We start from the raw sequence: 18,782 nt of genomic DNA, 5'->3' as shown, positions 1-18,782 counted from the left end.
GGGCCCAGGCGGAGCGAGGGGGAGAAGGCCTGCCGAGTGCTGGCTGAGCTGGCCACCGCTCTCTGGCCCCGCTGACACCACCCGTGGTAATGAGACGGATCCAATTTGTACCCAGGGCCCCGCCGGGAGCAGCTGCCGCGGCAGGGTTTGAAGTAATTTAATTGGACACATTAGCCACAGAGCTCTCTTCTCTGCTCCCCCCCATGCGGGGCCTCACGCAGGCACCCCTTGTGGTCTCCCATACCCCACACCACCCCATCCTGGCTGGGGGCAGGCTTCACACTTCATCAACCAGCACTGTGAGACCCCTACCTACTAGGGCTGCCCCCCCGCCCCCGCCCCCGCCCGGCGGCACACCTGCTCTCTCATTCCTGGGGCTCCTGAGGGTTCTGGAACCAGAGAGTTGGCTGGGCTCTCTGTAAGCCCCAAGGTCTCCCCTTTCTCTGATGCAAGTAGCAACTGTGGGAGCCCCCTGGGGCTGGGGCTCAGACCTCTCCCTCCTGTTTCCTCTGATGGATACAACAGGTCACCCCCTGTCCCCCCAAGCCTGCCCAAGAGCCGCCAGCTTCCTGCGGCTTCCAAGAAGGGCATCAAAGGAGCCAGGACCACTACCAAGATGGGGGTGGGGGCAGCCTCCTCTCAGGGCTCGGAAGGAGGGGCGCGTACACATGCAGAGAATCGGATGTAGTACACACAGGTGCGCGTGTGCGCACGTGCCCTTGGACAGACCCGCATGCTGTCGTGAAAATGCTCGTATCTGTACCCACCAAAGCTCCAACACCCCACACCGATGCACGTCGCACAGCCAGGTGACGCCCTCCCTGCTCCCAGGAGTTGGAAGCCTCAGAGCCAGCAGGTGGAAGGGTGTGGCAGGGGGCAGGCGGGGCCCCTGGAGGGCACAGGCCCTGCCTGCCTGGGTATATATAGGGCCAAGGGAGGCGCCCTCCCCAGCGCTCTCCGTCACAACTCCCCGTGCACCTCAAGGCACCTAACTACAAATACACTCATTAGCTGCTGTTTACAGCCCGCCCGGCACTCAGACGAGCGAGCGCAGCTATTACCCAGTCCAGCTGGCACCCGCACCCGCACGTAGGTACACACGGCACAGTGCTTTCCCCCGCTGGCCCCGCCCTCGCTTTCCACCCGCGCTGTGGCCCCACACGTTCAATGACAAGAATACATCAATTCCCCAAACATCCCGGCTCCTGATCCAAGCGCCCGCCCAGCCCCACAGGGGATGCACCCCTTCCTAGGGGGCCCTCCAGGTGGGAGCTGTTACAGAGCCCCCCCAGAGCAGGCCCGACGACTGCCAGCCCACCTCCCAAACCAACGGGGTCCAGGATTCCAGGCGCACGCTCTGGGCACCATCCAGCCCCTTCCACAGGTCCCAAGCTGTCTGCCAACTCCGTTCCAACCCTTGGGGAATTCTGCTGGGTGAGACCGAAGCCATGCCCTCCAGACATGAGTTGGACGGGGGCCCAGCAAGGCTGCCCCCTACTGCCTGGACGGTCAGGCACCTCCGTGTCCGTGGAACTGGCACCACCGGCTGGGGTTCCCTTGCAAGGCAGGCGGGCACCCGGGCCGGACCTGGCACGGGCTGGCTCCGGCACCTGGCCAGACCAGTGACCGCCACGACAGAGAGAGCTGACCTCACCGGCCTCATGTGCCACCTGCTGGGTGCTGCCCACGGAGCAGAGCTGCCCACCCCCACCTGGGATGCACTGGTGCCTGAGGAGATGGTCCCAAAGACTCCCTTCCAGCCAAGAGTCCCTGGCTCAGGACTGGGCCTCCTGCCCCCCACGAGGCCCCCCTCACTGCTCCTCTCCCTGCTCACTCCCCTGGGGGAAGCAGTTATTGAAAACGGTCCATCAGATTCAATAAGGATTCAAAGTCCCTCAGAGAATAGAGAGTGGGCGGGCAGTGGGGGTGGGAGAAAAGGAGGGGTGCCACAGGGAAGGAACCGCCCACTCCTCCCCTGCCTTTCCCTCAAGGCCTCCTGCTGGGCTGGGCTGGGCTGGAGGGGGTGCGGAGGGGGACAGCCCTTCCCTGGTCCTCTATATTGCCTTCCGTGCGCCTTGGGCCCAAGCTCGGGGTCGGCAAGGGGCAGGGCCCAGGTTCCTAGGGCCTGACACCCACCTGTTCCCCTGCCTTCCAGCTGTCCCTCACCTGTCACCTGCTGGCCTGCATGTTCCCATCCCAATCCAGCCTGCTGTAGCCTCTCTTCCCCAACCGGGAGGGGCTTTGTAACTATCTCCCTCCCCACCAGCCCCCAGTTTTTGAGTACCCAGCCCCGTTGGTCAAGCTATTCCCACAGGGTCATCAGACAGCATGACCCAAGGCCCAGGAGGGTCCTGTCTCCATAGTAACACACATTTTGGGGGCACTAGGCCCACAGAAGCCATCCCACTCACCCAGGGTTTCAGATCTGCCCAGCCCCAGGCCCCACTCCTGGCCATGGCCTCTTGGGAGATCATTTGCTCTTTAGTCCTAGCCTGGGGCCCAAGCTTGACACACAAGCCAGGGCGGTCTGGGCCTGTGCAGATGGGGCCATTGGGGGTGGGGGGGTGTGGTGTGGAGGGGTGGAGGGGTAGATAGGGGTGGGGCTAGAGTTTGACAGCAAAATGGTCAGAGTCAGGCCTCATCGGACCTTCCCATACCCCAACCCTGGTCCCTAATCCTGGTGGCCCTTTCAGCTATAACCCTAACTCCTGCCCCATGAATCACCCAATGGCCTCTGCCCTTAACTTGTGCCCAGTGGGTGGAGGGTTGGCCTGGACAATCTCACGGATCCTTCTGCCTTGAGAGAGGATACCCACCATGCCAAGGCCCACTGCCCCATGCGTTGTGTCCCCTACACTCCCTAAGAATGACCTTTGTGGCAGAGTTGCTGTGGAGGCCAGGGCCTACTAACAGGTGGGCCAGACAAGACTTGGAGTACTGCTACCCCCAGGGACAAGCTCGAAGGGCAGGCAGCCTCAGGATCGGACTTCTCTCCCAGCCCTGCTGCACTGGCCCAGACTTTCCCTCTCTGGCCTTGTGCGCTCACTCACTGCAAGGTCACCTCTCCCTCCCTTCCTCCCTCCCTGAAGCCGCCTGGCCTGCCCACTGCAACGCTGACCCCTGCAGGCCTGCTGAGGCCCTGCCCGGCCTGGGGCCTGGGTCCAGGGGACACAGGGAGGCCAGACCAGGCCAGCTTCGGGATGAACACAGGATGATGGTTGAGGGCAGGGAGAGGGCCGCATGCCTTGGGGAGGGCACAGAGAGGGGACAGAGAGGAGGTTGCAGGCACGGCTGGGGGAGGGTGGACAGAGTTTGGAGCAGAAGCCCATGGGATGTGTGGGAAGGGGGCTGGTCTTCGTTCTTCACTGGGCTCTGGCTTTTTCCCACAGTCCCTTGCTTCTGCAGAGACAGATCCCAGAAGTGCCTGGGGCCCTGGGCCCAAGTAGGTAGGGAACTCCGGGAAGGGTCTCAGTGGCAGGGTGAATCCTGTGGAGACCAGAGTGAGTTGGCTAAGGGAGGGGGTACCTCGGGGACACTCTGGAACCAGCCTGGGAAGTGGGAGAACATAGGAGACTGAAAATTGTAAAAAGGTTGGGCCACAGGTGTTCCTGGGAGTGGGGAGAGGGGATCGGACAGACAAGGTACTGGCCCCTGGGGCACCAGAAGGAGGGGCCTGAGTCACACAGGAATTAATTTGCATATCTCATTCCTACCAGGTGCCAGCCAAAGGGGAGGTGGGGGACAGAAATGGGGGACCCAGAGCCCTCCCTGGGGGAGCAGAGTCTGGAGGGGCCTGAGGGAAGCTGGGGGTAGAGGGGAGATGTAGTCTGGCAGGAGGTGTAGGGATTCTAGGAGGTGGGCAGGGATGCCAGGGGGTACAAAGGCTAGACTGATGACTCGGGCCCCTCAGAGAGCCCCAGGGGACCAGGATCATAGGCAGACTCTGCCCTCTCCAGCCCATTTCTGGCCCCATCAGACCAGCAGCCACACCAGAGAGGTGTGAACCTCAACCCAGCCTGTTTCCCAGTCAGTGCTATCCCCGCCCCAGGCACTGGAGGGTCCTGAACCTGCATCTGGGCACCACAGGTCTCCACCCCCGGGGGGAGGCCTGTTTGAGGAGGGGGAAGAGGGAGAGGCCTGGGGGCTGCCAGCGTGCCATGGGCAGCGCTGGGATCCAGGCCCTTCGCCCAGAAGATGCCAAGCACGTCAAGTTGGCCTCCATGGAGGGGATAGAGGTACTTGGGGAGTGGTGATGTCATGGTGCCCAGGCGTGGGTGGAAAGAGGGAGGAGGGAGAGGGGATGAGGGCACAGACCCAGGCCATTGGGTTCCTCCCAGGAAAGGGGAGGCCGCCAGCATGGCAGAGTGAGGGGGAAGGGAGTGTCTTCACTGTACCCACTCCTTCCATTCTCATACCCTAGAGCTGGCCTCTGAACTAAGCTACTGGTTCCTTCGAGGGTGATCCAGGCAAGAGAATGCCTCTGCCCTTGGTCCAAGCGCTGGAAGCTGGCAGCCTCTTGGGGGAAGATGCCAGGGTTGGTGACCTGGGTTCAGACAGATGAAGGGAAGGGTCTCCAAAGGCCATGTCCCTTCAGCCATCACCTCGAGGACACTCATAGATGGGCATGAGGTTCCAGAGAGGGAGACTGAGTCTCTCTCACCCTTACACCCAAGTGCTGAGTGAGTGCAATGCCTGGCACCCAGTAGGTCCTGCTCAGAGGACTCACTGGGCTGCAGTGATCTGATGGTGGTGAGAGCCTGAGTCCTCAGGAGGCAGGGACAGGCTGAGGCTGCCCCTAGAGGGAGAACAAATGTGGGGCTGGGACAAGAGTGGACAAAGCTAGTGTCCACCGGGCTGCCTTCAAAAGCCTTGGGGCTCTGGGCCCCTTCTGCAGAGGGCCTTAGAGCTGTCCCTTCCCCCAGGACCCCCAACTCTGGGAGGTCAGCACAGTAAGCCTGGAGGCTCCTCATTTGGGAGCAAGTCCTCGGGCTCGGGTGTCTGGCTTTTAGCATCACAGAGAAACCCAGAAGCAGAGACCCCCCCCCCCCACCCCGCCGCCGCCACTGCCTCCCGCTGCCAGAGCTGGCAGACTGGTGGGGTGCTGGGTCTGGGGTGGGGCACCCCAGGTGGGCGCTGAGACAGCCTGGGCAGGAGCTGCAGGGGACCTGCCTACAGGTGGGCACCGTGTGAGGAGGCGTCAGGAGCCAAGGAGGAAACGGCAGAGCAATTTCCCCAGGAAGGAGGAAAGATTCCTCGGCTTGGCTTTGAGGATGCCAAGCAGACGTGGGCTCCCGGGCCACTCCCCGGGCTCCCTCGGGAGAAAGGCAAAGGAGCCGGCCTCTCTCCCTCCCTCCCCCGACAGGACCGGAGTGAGTTTGGGGTTCTTTGCTTACCCCCCCCCCCCAAGCTCTGGAGCACATTCCCCTGGCACCCCCAATCTCACCAATCTCTGCTCTCTTTCCCTTCAGGTACTCCTATCTCCTTCCTCCACGCTCCTGCAGTTCCCCACCCTCCCTCTCCGAAGCCCCCCTCCCCTGTTGCTGCACCAGATTCCCACTTGCCCCCTGGCACCCTCTCAATTCACAGTTGGCACCGCCGATGTCAGTCTGCTCCTCGGTGCCCACAACCTTGGCCCAAAGCTGCCTGGGATCCTCCTCCGGGGGTCCCCCAGCCCCGGCACCCGGGGGGCACTGGTGCTGGGGACCCGGGGGTGCCTCTTGAGGGTACTGCCCGGTTCCCGCGGGGGCAGTGGCTCCTCGCTCCGCCACACACGTTGTCCTTGGGCTGCTGGGGGGTGGGGGGGGGGGAGGTCCTTGTGGGGACACTGCGAAGCCGGCGCCGGGCATCAAGCCTGGCAGCGCCCGGACTGCGGGGGCCGGGGTCCGAGCCGCTGCAGCTCAAGCCCGCGCCCCCGGGGCTGGGATGACCCCGTGGAGGGGGGTGGGGGGGAGGGAGTCTGTGCGGCTCCCGGGCCGGGGCTCCGAGACGGAGCCCGGCGCTGCCGCCGTCCTGCCTGCCGGTGCGGGGCGCCCCAGCCCGCGCGGGGCCGCGCTTACCTGGGCTGGCCGCCTCCGGGTCCCGGTACATGGTCCCCTCGTCGCCGGCTCCCTCCGGGCTCCTCAGAGCCTCCCGCGGCCGCGCGCTGCTCCGCCGCCGCTGCAGGGCATGGGGCCGGGCGACCCCCGGGGGCGGGTCCGAGGGCGGGGGCCTCGCGGGCTGCACCGAGCCGCGGAGCCGGGGAGCGGGGGCCGCCCGCCAGCCCTCCCGCCCGCCCGCCGAGCACGCTGCCGCCGCCGCCGCCGCCGCCGCCGAGCCGAGCCTCCTCCCTCCGGCCTGCGCGCCGCGTGTGCGCGCCGGAGCGTGTGTGAGTGTGTACGAGGCCGTGTGTATGTGTGTGTGTGAGCGCGTGTGTGAGCGCGCCCCGGGCACCGCCGGCGCCGCCCGCCCGCTGCCGAGCGCCGCTGCCACCGCCACCGCTGCCGCCTGCGCCCGCTGCTGCCCGCTGCCGGCCGCGCCGCCGCACTGCAGCCCGCGCCCGCCGCCGCCCGGAGCCGCCCCGAGGGCACCAAGGCCGCCCCGCGCGCCCCGCCCGCGGCCCCCGCGGGGAGGGCGCGGAGCCCTCGGGTGGGTCCTGCGAGCTTGCGGGACCCGCCGCACTGGCGCGACCAGCCCGGCCGGCGCGCCCCCGAAGGCAGCGGCTTCGAATCCGGCAGGGCGGGGGAGCCGGCCGCCTCCTCCGAGGTGCCCTTTGACTCCGTTCCAAAAGGCGTGGAAACCCACTCCGGGTTTTCCGCTTGGTGGCGGCTCGAGGGCGTCAGCTCGGGACTCGACACCGCGGCGGTCCCGGGAAGCCGGGCTGGTGTGCGCGAAAACCAGGAGTGGATTTCTTTTTTTTTTTTTTTTTCTTGCCAGAGCTGAGCCTGGGTCCGCCACGCTGGCCATCCCCTGAATTTGAACACAGTTGGGGCAGGAAGGACCAGAATCGCCACCCCCACTGGCAGACTGGACCTAGTGACCCTCTTCACTCAACCTAGCCGCAAAAAAAGAAGAAAACAGACATTTCAGCCGTCCATCCATCCCTCTCCTGTGCTGCTCCTTCACTTGGTCCCCTTTCCCTTTCCTGGATCCCAGCACTTCAAGGCAAGAAAGAATTCCCTCCTTCCAACCCTGGGGGCTCTCTTGGCTCCCTCAGCTCCTCTGTCAGTTCAGCCCAGTGGGAATCAGGTGAACTCTAGAATGGCAAGTGTTTGATTCCGGGGCAGAGAGGAGAAGGGGCCCTTCTCCCCCAAAGTTTCAAAGCCTGGAACTGAACTCTGGGTGGTTTCAGGTACAGAGACCTCCCTGCACATGCATACACACCTAATCAACCACACCACTGCCTCTCCCCTACACACACATGCACAGGCACACAAACACAGGAGATACAGACATTGAAGCATTGCACAGTAAGGGGCCCGCCCCTACCCTAAACTGAAGGGGTTAGGCAGGAGGGCAAACCATCCCCCCTTCCCCCTGGCCCAGCTGCAGCATCCTGCCCTCCTTTCCACTGTGAATGAAATTCAAAGGTGAGCTAAAATCAAGATTCCTCATCCCACCCGGACAAATGCACTTAACTGACTTTATACTGCACAGCTCACAACTAGCCACACCTCCACCTTCCCAGAGCACAAGTAGGCAGCCAGCACCCACAGGGCCAAACCTGTCTCCATCTCCCCCAGTACTCTCTCGAACACACACACACACACACACACACACACACACACCGTACCCTTGAACTTGTATGGAGCCTATTATACACACATGCACTCACCTCCACCCACAGCTTTTCCGTTGAGAAACAGATAAGGAAATTCCCCCAAGCAAACCTCCATGAAGAGTGTTCCGGTGGAGAACAGATTTCCTTGGATTGAATGTTCTAATTAAAAATGGAAGGGGAAAAAAAAAAAGGCATCCGAAGATCTTAGCCCATAATTAGTCCCTGGCCAGAAATCTCAGCCCTCGTCCCCTGCTCAAGGGCCATTATGTTTCATATACACTGCAGCCGTCCTTACCCACATGCAGCCAAGAATCCGGGATATAGCCACACACTCCTTTTTGGCAAATCCCAGAAAGCCAAGCCAACAGGCTGGGACTCCGGGGTCTCCAGTCTTGACTTGTTCCTGCTCCCCCACCCCCCTCCTACAGGTGCCCCTCTCGGCGCTCTAGCTGGTAAAGACCAAATAGTCCACTTCTTCCCACCCCTGCCTCATGTCGTCAACGGGCACCACATAGCAAGGTTCCTGCCCAGGAATCTGCCCACCTATCGACCTGAGAGTCCAGATGGCGACAGCAGAATTCATCACTGCAACTCCACAGATCTTTGTAAGCATTTAGAATCATGGAGCTTTTCAGAGTTGGCGGGGACAGAACCTCTGAGAGGCCACCACTCGGGCGACAGATGGTGGAGACAAAGTCTCTATAGGGGGAAAGAACCGGCCAGGCGGCCAAGGGCCCAGAGCTAGCAGCCCAGGGAGCTGGCAGGAAAACCGAGAGGAGACCCTTGGTGCTGGCTCCAGCCTTTTGCCAACCACTATGAGATTCACCAGCAGGCCTAGTGTTTGCTCCCATCTGAGAGCTTACAGTCTGTCCCTTTCGAACATAAAAATCCCAATCTCATTCGCTCCCGGGAGGTATTAGACAGCCACTGTTCCAGAACGTCAGAGATGGACAGTCCCTCAGACATACTGGATAAATCCCATGAGATACGGCGGTGGAAACCGAGGCTCTGGGACATTGGGAATCTCAGCGGGGTTGTATTTCCTGCCTGCATCACTGACACAGGGAAAGCTCTGAAGACACCCTTTCTCTGGGCCTCATTCGCTCTGTCTAGGGCATGCAGAATCACGGGGAAGAGAAAGAATACAGACTTATGTGGCCCTGCTATTCATAGCTGTGTGGCCGGAGGCAGACTACCTGTCGCCACTCACTGGTCCTCAGTTTCCTCATCCACACAGCGGAGAGAAGAACACCACCTATACCCTTCAATTGTCACAAAGATGAAATGGTACCCGGAAGGCACTTAAAATGACACTCGGAACATAGAAACTTATTCTTGATAGATATTGAACACACTCCTCAGTGCCATGTTTTGCCTGTCAAGGAAGTTCCTCCAGATGTCTGACCTCGAACCGTTCTGCTGCATTTGAAGGCTGCTCTCTCCTGCTGGAGCGTGAATCAGAGCCAAGCCAACTGTGAGTCCCTGTTTCCTGAGCACTCACAGAGGACTGGGCACAGGCAGGAAATGAAGTGTGCGGCGTGAGCAGGCCCTGTGAGAAAAGAGATCAGAGGGTGGGAATCAGCCCTCTTCTGCCCTCAGGTCAGGTCCCTCAAAGGTGAGGGCCCGGGCCTCTGGTTTTCTGCTTCTCCCCTACCCCTTCCCCCCAGTAGAGGGGGGCCCAGACAGCCTCTCGTTCTGTGACGCTGTGCTGTGCGGCTTCTTTGTCCCCTGGTTCCGTGACGTGGCAGGAAATGCTTGCAGCCCCTGGTTCCCCCAAGGAATGCCACACTGAGTACAGTGGGCCCCTCAGGCCTATTTCCGATCTGGTGTGGTCATTAGGGCCCAGATGTCCCGGGTCGACCTCGGCTTCAGCTTCCGGAGCAGCATGAGCCGGGAGGGACGTTCTGTCCCTCAGGAGCAGAGACCAGGCCCACACCCTCCTCAACAGGGCCCCCGAGGCCGCCTGGCTCTGTTGCTAGGCCGCGGCTGGAGGCAGGGCGCCTGGGTTCCCCTCAGGTCTCTCTACCTGACACTGTCTCCGTTGCCGCTGTCTCCCCACAGCTCCTGTCCCCCCTACCCTACCCCCTGCGCCACGGGCTGAATTATTAATAAAAATGCTGAGGAAGCTGTTTGTACAGCTCCCATGACAGAACAAACACACCTCTCTCCTTACCACCAGCCGTGTGGCGAGAGGCTCGGGCTGGGCATTTGCCTGATTCAGGACGGACGGGCTGAGACCAGAGCCAGAGGGCAGCTTTGAAGGGCAGCAAGCAGAGCCCGCTGATGTGAGAGAGCAGCAGCGAGGATGAGCTCTTCGGCCCTGTCCCTGCTGCGTCTCCCCCTCCCTCCTCCGCCGAGGGCAAGAGTCTGGAGAAGGCAGAAGCGCGAAATGCACAGACATCACCTTCCCCAGGAAGGACCTGGCCACAGAGTCCTAGAAGGCAGCCCTGGCCATTTCTATGGCCACCTCGTCCCAATGGAGACTGAATCGATGCTCGCTGAGCAGTCGCCTCTTGTCCCCAGACCCGGGGAACCACGGAATCTCGGACGCTTAGCCAAGGCTGTGTCCCACGTGTCACGCTTCTGCCGGCCTCTGCTATGGAGGCATCCACCATCCAGGGAAGCATTCCAGACTTCAACTCTGGACTTGCCTCTGCCACCATCTGGGTGTTTGGCTTTGGCCAGTGACTCGACCACTCTGGGCCTCAATTTTCTCATCCATAAAACGGGGCTATAAATGCACCACATGGGTATGGAGAATATACTGGGGAGATAGGAAGGCAAGGGGCTGGGTGTCTTTCTTGGCTCCCTTGCAGCAAGGCACCGGACACCTCCCAGGCACCGAGGACTCTGCCCCAAGCTGACCTTCCATAGCCCTGAGTACCCATTCCATATCCTCAGGGTCATGTTGCCAGAAACCCCTTCTGTGCTCCCAACCCCACCCACATCCTTTCTCCCAGAAACCTCCTCCCCATCTGGATTCTGTCCCTAAGTCTCTCTCTCTCTCTCCATTGTCACCCTGCCACCCCCCCCCCACCCCCATGTGCTTGGCTCAGCCCCTCAAACTCCAAAAGATGAAAGCTGGTGCCCCTTCTCCTTGCCAGCTGCTGCGTGGGATAGTCCCAGGCTCAGTCAGAATCTTGGCCTTAGGCCTCTGTTTTGGGATACCCCCCACCTCTCTTGGTCTGGGGCAACGCTGGGCCCTTGATATAGACTGAGAGCCATGAGAGCCAGAGAGATGCCCTTATCAGGATGCATTGTAGAAGCACCTTGGCTTGCCAATTTCAAGCTGAGTGCCCTGGGGTAAGCCACTCAGGGCTCCTGAGTGCCCTGGGGCTCCTTCTGAGCCCCAGTTTACCGGTCTGTATTACAAGCAGTTTGGTTTTTCGTCTTGATTTCACCTTGGACTCCTTTGGGAACCTCCTAAACTCCAGGGACCTCTCCTCCCTAGACAAATGCATATTCAAATATAGACACATTTTGCCCCCGTAATTGGGCGGGAGGGGGTCCTACAGGTTTCAGATTCCAATCTCTGGCTCAGAGGCCTACAAGGTTGCTTCCAATTCCAACAGTGTGCCCAGGCCTCTGCCCTGCTCCTCTCCCCACAGTGATTCTTGGGTCACGGTGGGGGTGGGCTGGTGGTCTATCCCCACCATTTCTCCCTCCTGTCTCATTGGCCCCCTCCCCCAGCACTTGCTGTGGCTGGAACCAGCTTGCCAGCGGCTCAGACCGGCCTTTCAGTACCTCTTGGAGGCTACCGAACAGGCTTCACCTACCTGCCTTTCAAGGTATTTAAAGGTTCTTTGACCAAATGCTTTTTGATCCTCCGCTGATGGGAACCAAGCAAGCGGAGGCTCTCACCAATGGCCCCCCTCCCTCCATATATTAGTGACTAAGAGCGCTTTTGATATTGCAGAAGCCTTCTGTGGTTTGTTCAAAGCCCTGGGCCTTGTGGCCACCTCCCCCGGAGACCCAAGCCGGTCAGCTCCAGCCGCCACCGCCCACCCCCAGCGGTGGCCTAGTTAATAGGGGCCTCCCAGCGCTAGACGGCTCCCGCCTGTAACTGTGAGACCCCAGACCTGAGCCCAGCTGGTAGAGGGGCCGTTTCAGTAAAGCCCCGCTCCTCCCAGGGGCCCCTCGCCCGGTTCAGGTAAGATAGGATCAGAGTTAGGGGTCTCTCAGACCCTGGGGAAACACGCCTCTTCTTCCCGCCCAACTTGGGCTGCACAGAAGGGCATGCGACCCACGGGATTGATTAACCTGTCTCCAGGGTCCAGTAAATGTGATCTCTTAGCCTGAAGCTGAGAAGGGGAAACTGAGGCTTTGAGAAGTCCCGGGTCCAGGCCTATAAGCCGGCACCCACCGACCCGAGAGCTTCGCCGGCTCTGCAAGCCCCCTTTCACAGCCAGCGTCACACTGTCCCCCGCGCTCCCGCTCCTGCAGGGCGGAGCAGAAGGCCCTGACGTGGGCCCCAGCTGCAGCCTCCGTGCGGGGCGGGGACGAGGCATTGGGTTCAGGGCCGCCACTGCCCCACGACGGGCGCCCCCAGCGCGGCGGCGGCGGTTCTCGCCAACTTGGACGGACCCACCCATAGCGCCTGGAGTCTCCCGCGGGGCGGGGGCCGGGGCGGAGATGCGCGTGCGCGGAGGGGTCGCCGCGGAGCCCGCGTGAGCTGGTGAATTACCGAGTGCGGGAGAGGACGCGTCCGCCCCCGCCCCAGAGGAGGAGGCGCCGGTGCTCCCAGGTCGGGGGGCCATGACACGCCCCGAAGGAGCCCCAACACTGGACTGAGGCCCCAACCTGGCGCCCCAGCTGGAGTTGAAGACTGCAGTGGAGGTGCGGTCCTGTTTCTCAGCACCCAGAGAGCTGTGACCACCCCTGTTCCAGGATGCCTGGCTCTGCACTTGGGAGGATAACAGGAGAGAGCTGGGCGAGTTCAGGTCCCCTGGCTCCCTCCCTCTTAAAGGCTCCTTGGGCTGCTGGGCTTTTGGGGCCGGCCAGACCAAGCACCAGAATCCAATCCTGGCCTTGTCATCATTATAATAGCGGCAGCCACCATTTATTGAACTCTGAGGGCTTGACAGGCCCAAGTGCCAAGTGCATAATAAGCATTACCCCATTTGGTAGTCACAGCAGCCCCGTGACGAAGTCTGGTTGTGATCCCCTCCCAAAGGTGAAGAGGCTGAGAATCAGAGGGGGTATGGCCTGCCTGAGGTCACAAAACAGAGGGGTGGGGGCAGCTGGGAGTCCCACGCGGCTCTGACCAGTTCTAGAGTCTAAGCCTTCCACCACTAGGCTCACTTTCTTTCACCTTGGAGCTTTCTGGAGGCTGGGCAGGCCCCAGCTTCTGCCCTTCAGCCCAGTTTGGCCCAGCTCATGGGAGATAAGGGCGGGAGCAGAGGTGGGGCAGCACTGGAAAAGAGTGGGACCACCCCCCAATTCTCTGGCTGCTCCATTTCCTCCTGGATCCTCTCTCTTAGCGCCCCCCCCCCCCCCGCCCAACTGTGCACGTCCCCCAAGGCTTTGTCCTCAGCTGTCATCTTCTTTCTCACCCCACACTCTCTCCTGTGTGAGCTCATCCACTCGAATCACTGCAGCCTAACTCCTGGCTCTATGTCTGGGGCCCTGACCTCCCTCCCATGCTGGCATCTGCCTTCCTGATGCATCCCCTCCCCTCCCCCCACGCCTTGCCCCATGGAGTAAATTCATTACCTGCCTTAGAGCAGCTCCTCCCTGGGACCACTCAATTCCAACCCAGTAACCTCCCTCCCTCATCATGCTGCTTGCTCCTGAGCTCTCCGCAGGCCAGCCCTCCCTCCCCCCTAAGGCCTTTGATGGCTCCCCTCAGCCTGTGGAGTCTCGTACAGGAAACTTTGCCTGAAGCAGAGTCCTCCCCAAAATGAGGACCCTGCCCTCCTTGTCCTTCCCTGCCTCCTCCTGATGCCCTGCTTCAATTAAAAACCATTCCTGAATTTCTGCCATGTGGTCCCACCCTTCAGAGCTTCATCTCAAAGGCCACTTCTTCCAAGGAGCTGTCCCTGATTCTCCCAGGTGAGTTTGAACTCTCCTTTTCTGCAGCCTCAGCACTACTTTGATGAAATTGTCCACTTTAGTCGTATTTGTATACCTCTCCAATCCTGCTCTCTGCCCACCTCTCTCACATATGCAATGGCCTGGGAGCTCCTTTAAAGGTAAGGGTGGTCCATCACTATTCTCAACTTCATTCGTTTTTGAAAAACTGATCCATTTAGCGAACTGAGTAGCTACTACGTGCTAGGTACTGCATGTACAGGATCTCTCTGCTCTGGGCTCCTCCTCTGGGTGACTGGCATACAGTGGGACAAGGGCACTGATGGAGGGATGCTCAGGGCACATTCAGGGATAACTGTGCCCTGGGCAAGCATTTCCTCAGGCTCCTGAATGCCAGGCCCTGGCCCCGGGTACGATGGGGGAATGCAAGCAGGAGTAAGACCAAGCCCTGCCCTCCAGGATTGTAGACCCATAGAAACAATATGATATGTGTCCAAATATGGCTGTGACCAAAATGCTATGAAATCATAGGAGACGGAATAATGACTTTGGCCCTGGGGAAATCTAGAAGTTTCTCGAATGCCTAGTACTTGCACCAAGTAGGAGCTTCTTAAATCTTTGCTGAATTTAACTGGGTGGGAGAAGGGGCTATAGCGGAGACTGAAGAAGACAAGGAAAGTTACAAGGAGGGAAGGGCAATGACAGAGCATTTTCACAACACTTGCAGAAAGTGGCCTTGCCGCCCACCCCAGAGGGATGTCTTGTGGATGAATGAGATCATGAGTGTGCAGTGTTCTGAACTCTTGGGAAGAAAGGATCTCTCTCTCTATGTATATATATATCACTGACATTATTAGTCTATTCCTGTCCGACCAGTAAGTCGTTCTTTCCAGGGAGCCTGTATCCCCCTGGGAAAATCAGGTGTACCCTAGGACAGCTTGATTCTCTCTTTGGGTCTCAGTTTCCCCATGGAACGAGGTGGTCCTGAATGTCTCTGGCTCCTGCAGGGAGTTGCTCTGTGGGACAGCTGTGCCTGCCCAGGAGATGCCCTCTGTCTTACCCTGCCCAGCACACCCTGGGCTGAGCACAGGAATCCGTAAGATGTCACAAAGGCCGCTCCCAGTCTTGTCTTGCGAGTTAAACAAGGGCATGCAGAAAATGAGACAAGTGTGGACTTTTTGCCCTGAATGTCCCCCTGTCAATCTTGGGGTAGAGGCTGCGGGCCTGCACGCTGTGTGGGCCCCCCTGTGTGGGCCCCTCCCCTCCATCCAGGTCCAGGGTCTGGATTCCCCTGGGCAGGACCGAGCCTCCTCCAGAGCCTCACGGGCTTCTTCCTTTATGGCCAGAGTGTTGGGGTACAAAATGCCCCCCATGAACAAGGATGGGGACTGTCTTAGGGGAGACAGAAACATCTGCCAAAAACCTCCTCTACCCCCTTGCCTGTGTGCTTCCTGATCATTCACCGTGCTTGGCTACTATGTGTCTCTACCCCTTCCTATAAATCAGACACCCTGGCCGTGTCCCTGCCTCCCCTCTTCTCCTTACCTGGCACACGTAATTGGTGACCAGGCCTGGCCTTCCCCCTCCCCGGCTATGTCTCCAGTCCTTCTCAACACCCCTGCCCTCACCCACGTCCTCTTGTGTCTCACCAGCTTCCTCCCTGGGTCCCCTCCTCTGCCTCCTGCTGGCTCCCCTCCCATCCACTGTCCTGTGCACCAAAGCACAGGTGCAAGCAGGTACGACCATGTCATTGTCCAGCTCGAAGCCCAAAGCAGTGGGTCCCCACTGCTCTTGGGGAAAAGTTCCTCTCCTGTCTGGCAGGCAGGGCCATCTTGACCTACCCAGAGAGGTGAAGTGATCTGAGAGAAAGAGCTAGGGAAAGGATGGTGTTGGGGACACATTTCAGAGAGAGGGATGGGCCAGTGCAGAGGTGGGAGAGGTAATGATGCCCGGTGTGGGAGAAGTCCGAAACCTGACTGGGGCGGGTGTTCCTGGGGCATCAGACACACCTACTGTGTGCCAGGCGCTGCCCTCATGCTGGGCCTACAGCAGTGACCAAAACAAAGATCTCGTCGGGGAGCTGGTGTCTAGCAGGGGGAGAGAGGCAATAGTAAGTAAATGTCATACGACGTTAGGAGATGATGAGTGTGGTAGGGCAAACCGAGGGTGGGGAGAAGTGAGGGTTATCAGGAATGCTGGGGATGGATTGAGGAGGTGACGTGTGGGCAAAGACTTGAGGGAAATGAGAGATTTAGTCTTGTGGCTACATGGGAAGCAGTATAGGATAGGAAATAGTCAGTGCAAAGGCCCTGGGGTACAGCTGTGCTTAGAGGATTTGAAGCACAGCCAGGAAGCTTGTGGGGCTGGAGCAGAGTGAATGAGGCAGTAAGGAATTGGAGAGGAGGTCTGGAGAGAAAGGGGGAGTGGGGAGAGCAGGTCACCGCAGGAACTGTGGAAGACGGGAAGCTTCTGGAATATCTTGTGAGGTGGAGGGACATGAGGTGACTTCTACTCTCAAAGGATCACGCCGGCTGTGTGTTGAGGGAGCAGGCGCAGGGAGACCAGTCAGGAGGCTGTCGCAATGATCCACGTGAGAATCAATGGCAACTCAGACCAAGGTAGATGCCGTGGGGGTGGTGGGTTCTGGATCTATTTTGAAGGCAGGACCGACAGGATTTCCTGACGGGTTGGATGTGGGTCATGAGAAAAAGGGAGGAGGCAACCTCACCCCCAAGGTTTGGGCCCGAGCAATGGAAGGATAGGATTGCCATCACCCGGAATGGGCAGCTGGCATTAGAGCAACACTCTTTCCGTCTTCTTTTCGTTATTGCCCACCCAGAGAGAACCTTTTTAGACATTTTCCCAACGGTCATCGCCTATGTAATTCTCACACCGGAATTCAAGTGATAGCATGATGCTATAATGCATATGCGTTTATGGGCTTTGGCCCTTTGGAGGGTCACAGACCGTTGCAGCATCGAAACGTTTTCGTTCCCCGAGAACTAATTTTCACCCCCTCGGGGGCGATGGCGGCCCCGCAGAGGGTGCGTGGTTCCAGCGAGCGGCCTGCAGGAGAGGAGCTCAGGTTGGAGCTGTCTGCTCCAAGGAGGAGGCGTCGAAGCCACGGTCGGGTGTTCGAGGCCCAGGCTGCAGGTATGGGTTTGGCCGTCATGGGCATACAGCCTCTACTTGAAGCAGTGAGACCAGAGATGGCCAGTAGTGAGTACAGACAGAGACGAGGACCAGGCTGGGGGCTGGGAGAAGAGAAGGGGCCAGCAGAGGAGACCACGAAGGAAGGCGCGGAGAGTTTGGAGAGAAGCAAGTAAGCACTGCCAGAGGCCTGGGAGCCAAGGGGAAAGAGTCGTTCACGGGGGAGGGGGCGCCAAACTGTGTCAAACGCGGTGGGGAGGCCACTGGAGATCTTGATGGAGTGTGGGAGGAGGGGGTGAAAGCCGGATCGGAGTGGTTTCAGCGGAACAGGAGGAGGGGAGCAGCGACAGCTCTGAGGAGCGTCCCTGCAGAGGAGGACAGGGACTGGGTGGGAGCTGCTGGGGAGGTGGGATCACGACAGGTTTGAGTGAACCGGGGAGGGAGAGCGGTGAGCTGGTTCTCTGGTGGGAACGCTGGGCTGGAGGGTAGAACTGAAGCAGTGGAGGCCGAGGGAGCTCGGGGAGACCTGCTGGAGGGGTGTTCTTGAGCGGAGCAGAGGGCTGGGCTCGGGCGCCCGTGCCCGGCGCCCGGTGGAGGTGGCGGCGTGGGTGAGCACGGCTCTTAGGGCCGGGGAGGCAGAGCGTGTGGGCGCAGATGCTGGTGGGGGTGGATGTGCCCGCGGATCCAGAAGCGCTTCTGCGAGACTGGATTGCGTTCGGAGGGTAGGAAACAAGGTCAACCGCTGAGAGCGAGGGTGGGGGAGGCGGGGGTGTGGCGAGATCGTGAGAAATAGTCACCCACGACAGCAGGGTGGTGGGCGTGAAGGGGTCTCCAGCAGAACGCCTTCCTGCCCCAGCCCAGGACTGGGTCAGCCGCCTAACTTCTGCGCTCCCAGGGCTCCCCCGCTCCGCCGGGTTCTAGGTGTCCGCCACTCTGTTTGCCCCGAGAGAGGACCTCTTCTTTCCCTCAGCATTTCCGTTCCCACGCAGGCAGCCAGTGTTTGAATTCTCCACGACTCACCTGCTGGGTAACCTTGGGTGAGTGTTTTAACGTCCCCGTGCCTCAGTTTCCACATCTGCGAAATGGGGGCAATGGTAGGAGCGTGCCCTCCGTGCTGTTGCTCTCTTGCACCTGTTGCCTGGCACGGATGAGGGCTCGGGAAGTGAAGGATGAAGGCGACGATGAAGGGAAGGGAGTTTGCTCCTGGGCCCTGCACACCGAGGAGTGGGGTGAAGAGGGCTAACATCAGATCTGTGTCCTGGCTGACGGAAGACTGTCTCCCCAGCGCCAGTGCTCAGCTCCCACCATGTGGCTGGGGACCCTGACGTAGCTCTCGGGTGGGCGGTGGCCAACTGGGGACAGACCCACCAGTGCGGCCCAGGACAGTCCCTAACTCAGCCCAGGGCCAGGCCTGGTGCAGGGGGGAAGGGAGGGAAGGGCTGGAGTTGGCATCTCTTACCCCGGCCCCACCCTCGGGACTTCCTCCCCAGCCTGGCCCTTCCTGTTTTCCTCCCTGGGCCCTGGAGGCCATTTCCTCCAAGGAATTAGGGCAGGATGTTGCTTTCTCTTTCCGGAGCCCAGAGCTTTCTGCACTCGCAAACTTCCAGATCTGGGCCATTGGGACCCCCTAGAAAGCAGTCTGCTGGCTAGCCCCTTCCCTGAAGCTGTGACTCCAGGGGCTCTGCTGGGGACATTCAGTGTGAGTGTGTGTGTGTGTGTGTGTGTGTGTGTGTGTGTGTGTGTAGGGGGGTAGGAGGATCCATGGGGGGCAAATGTTGCCTTGTATTCCTCCAGTGGGCTGGCAACACACCATGGAAAGACCGTGGGCTGGGAGCTGGCATTCCTA

General features: G+C 60.2%; 1 protein-coding gene across 8 annotated transcripts in view; it reads right to left on the bottom strand.

The window, feature by feature from the left end:
- Positions 1 to 6,815, bottom strand: part of SYT7 (synaptotagmin 7) — a 62,313-nt gene extending 55,498 nt beyond the window's left edge. For all 8 annotated transcript variants that reach the window (XM_078433555.2, XM_078433559.2, XM_078433557.2 and 5 more), the window contains exon 1: positions 6,057 to 6,815. In XM_078433555.2, the coding sequence (XP_078289681.1) occupies positions 6,057 to 6,087 (31 nt within the window). In that variant the 5' untranslated portion in view covers positions 6,088 to 6,815. The remainder of the gene's footprint in view (positions 1 to 6,056) is intronic.
- Positions 6,816 to 18,782: the final 11,967 nt, after the last annotated feature.

Source organism: Panthera onca, chromosome D1 (genome assembly GCF_046562875.1).
Source record: "Panthera onca isolate mPanOnc1 chromosome D1, mPanOnc1 haplotype 2, whole genome shotgun sequence".
NCBI lineage: Eukaryota > Metazoa > Chordata > Mammalia > Carnivora > Felidae > Panthera > Panthera onca.
Note: the sequence above shows the minus strand (reverse complement) of the source record. Positions and strands in the feature narration are given on the sequence as shown.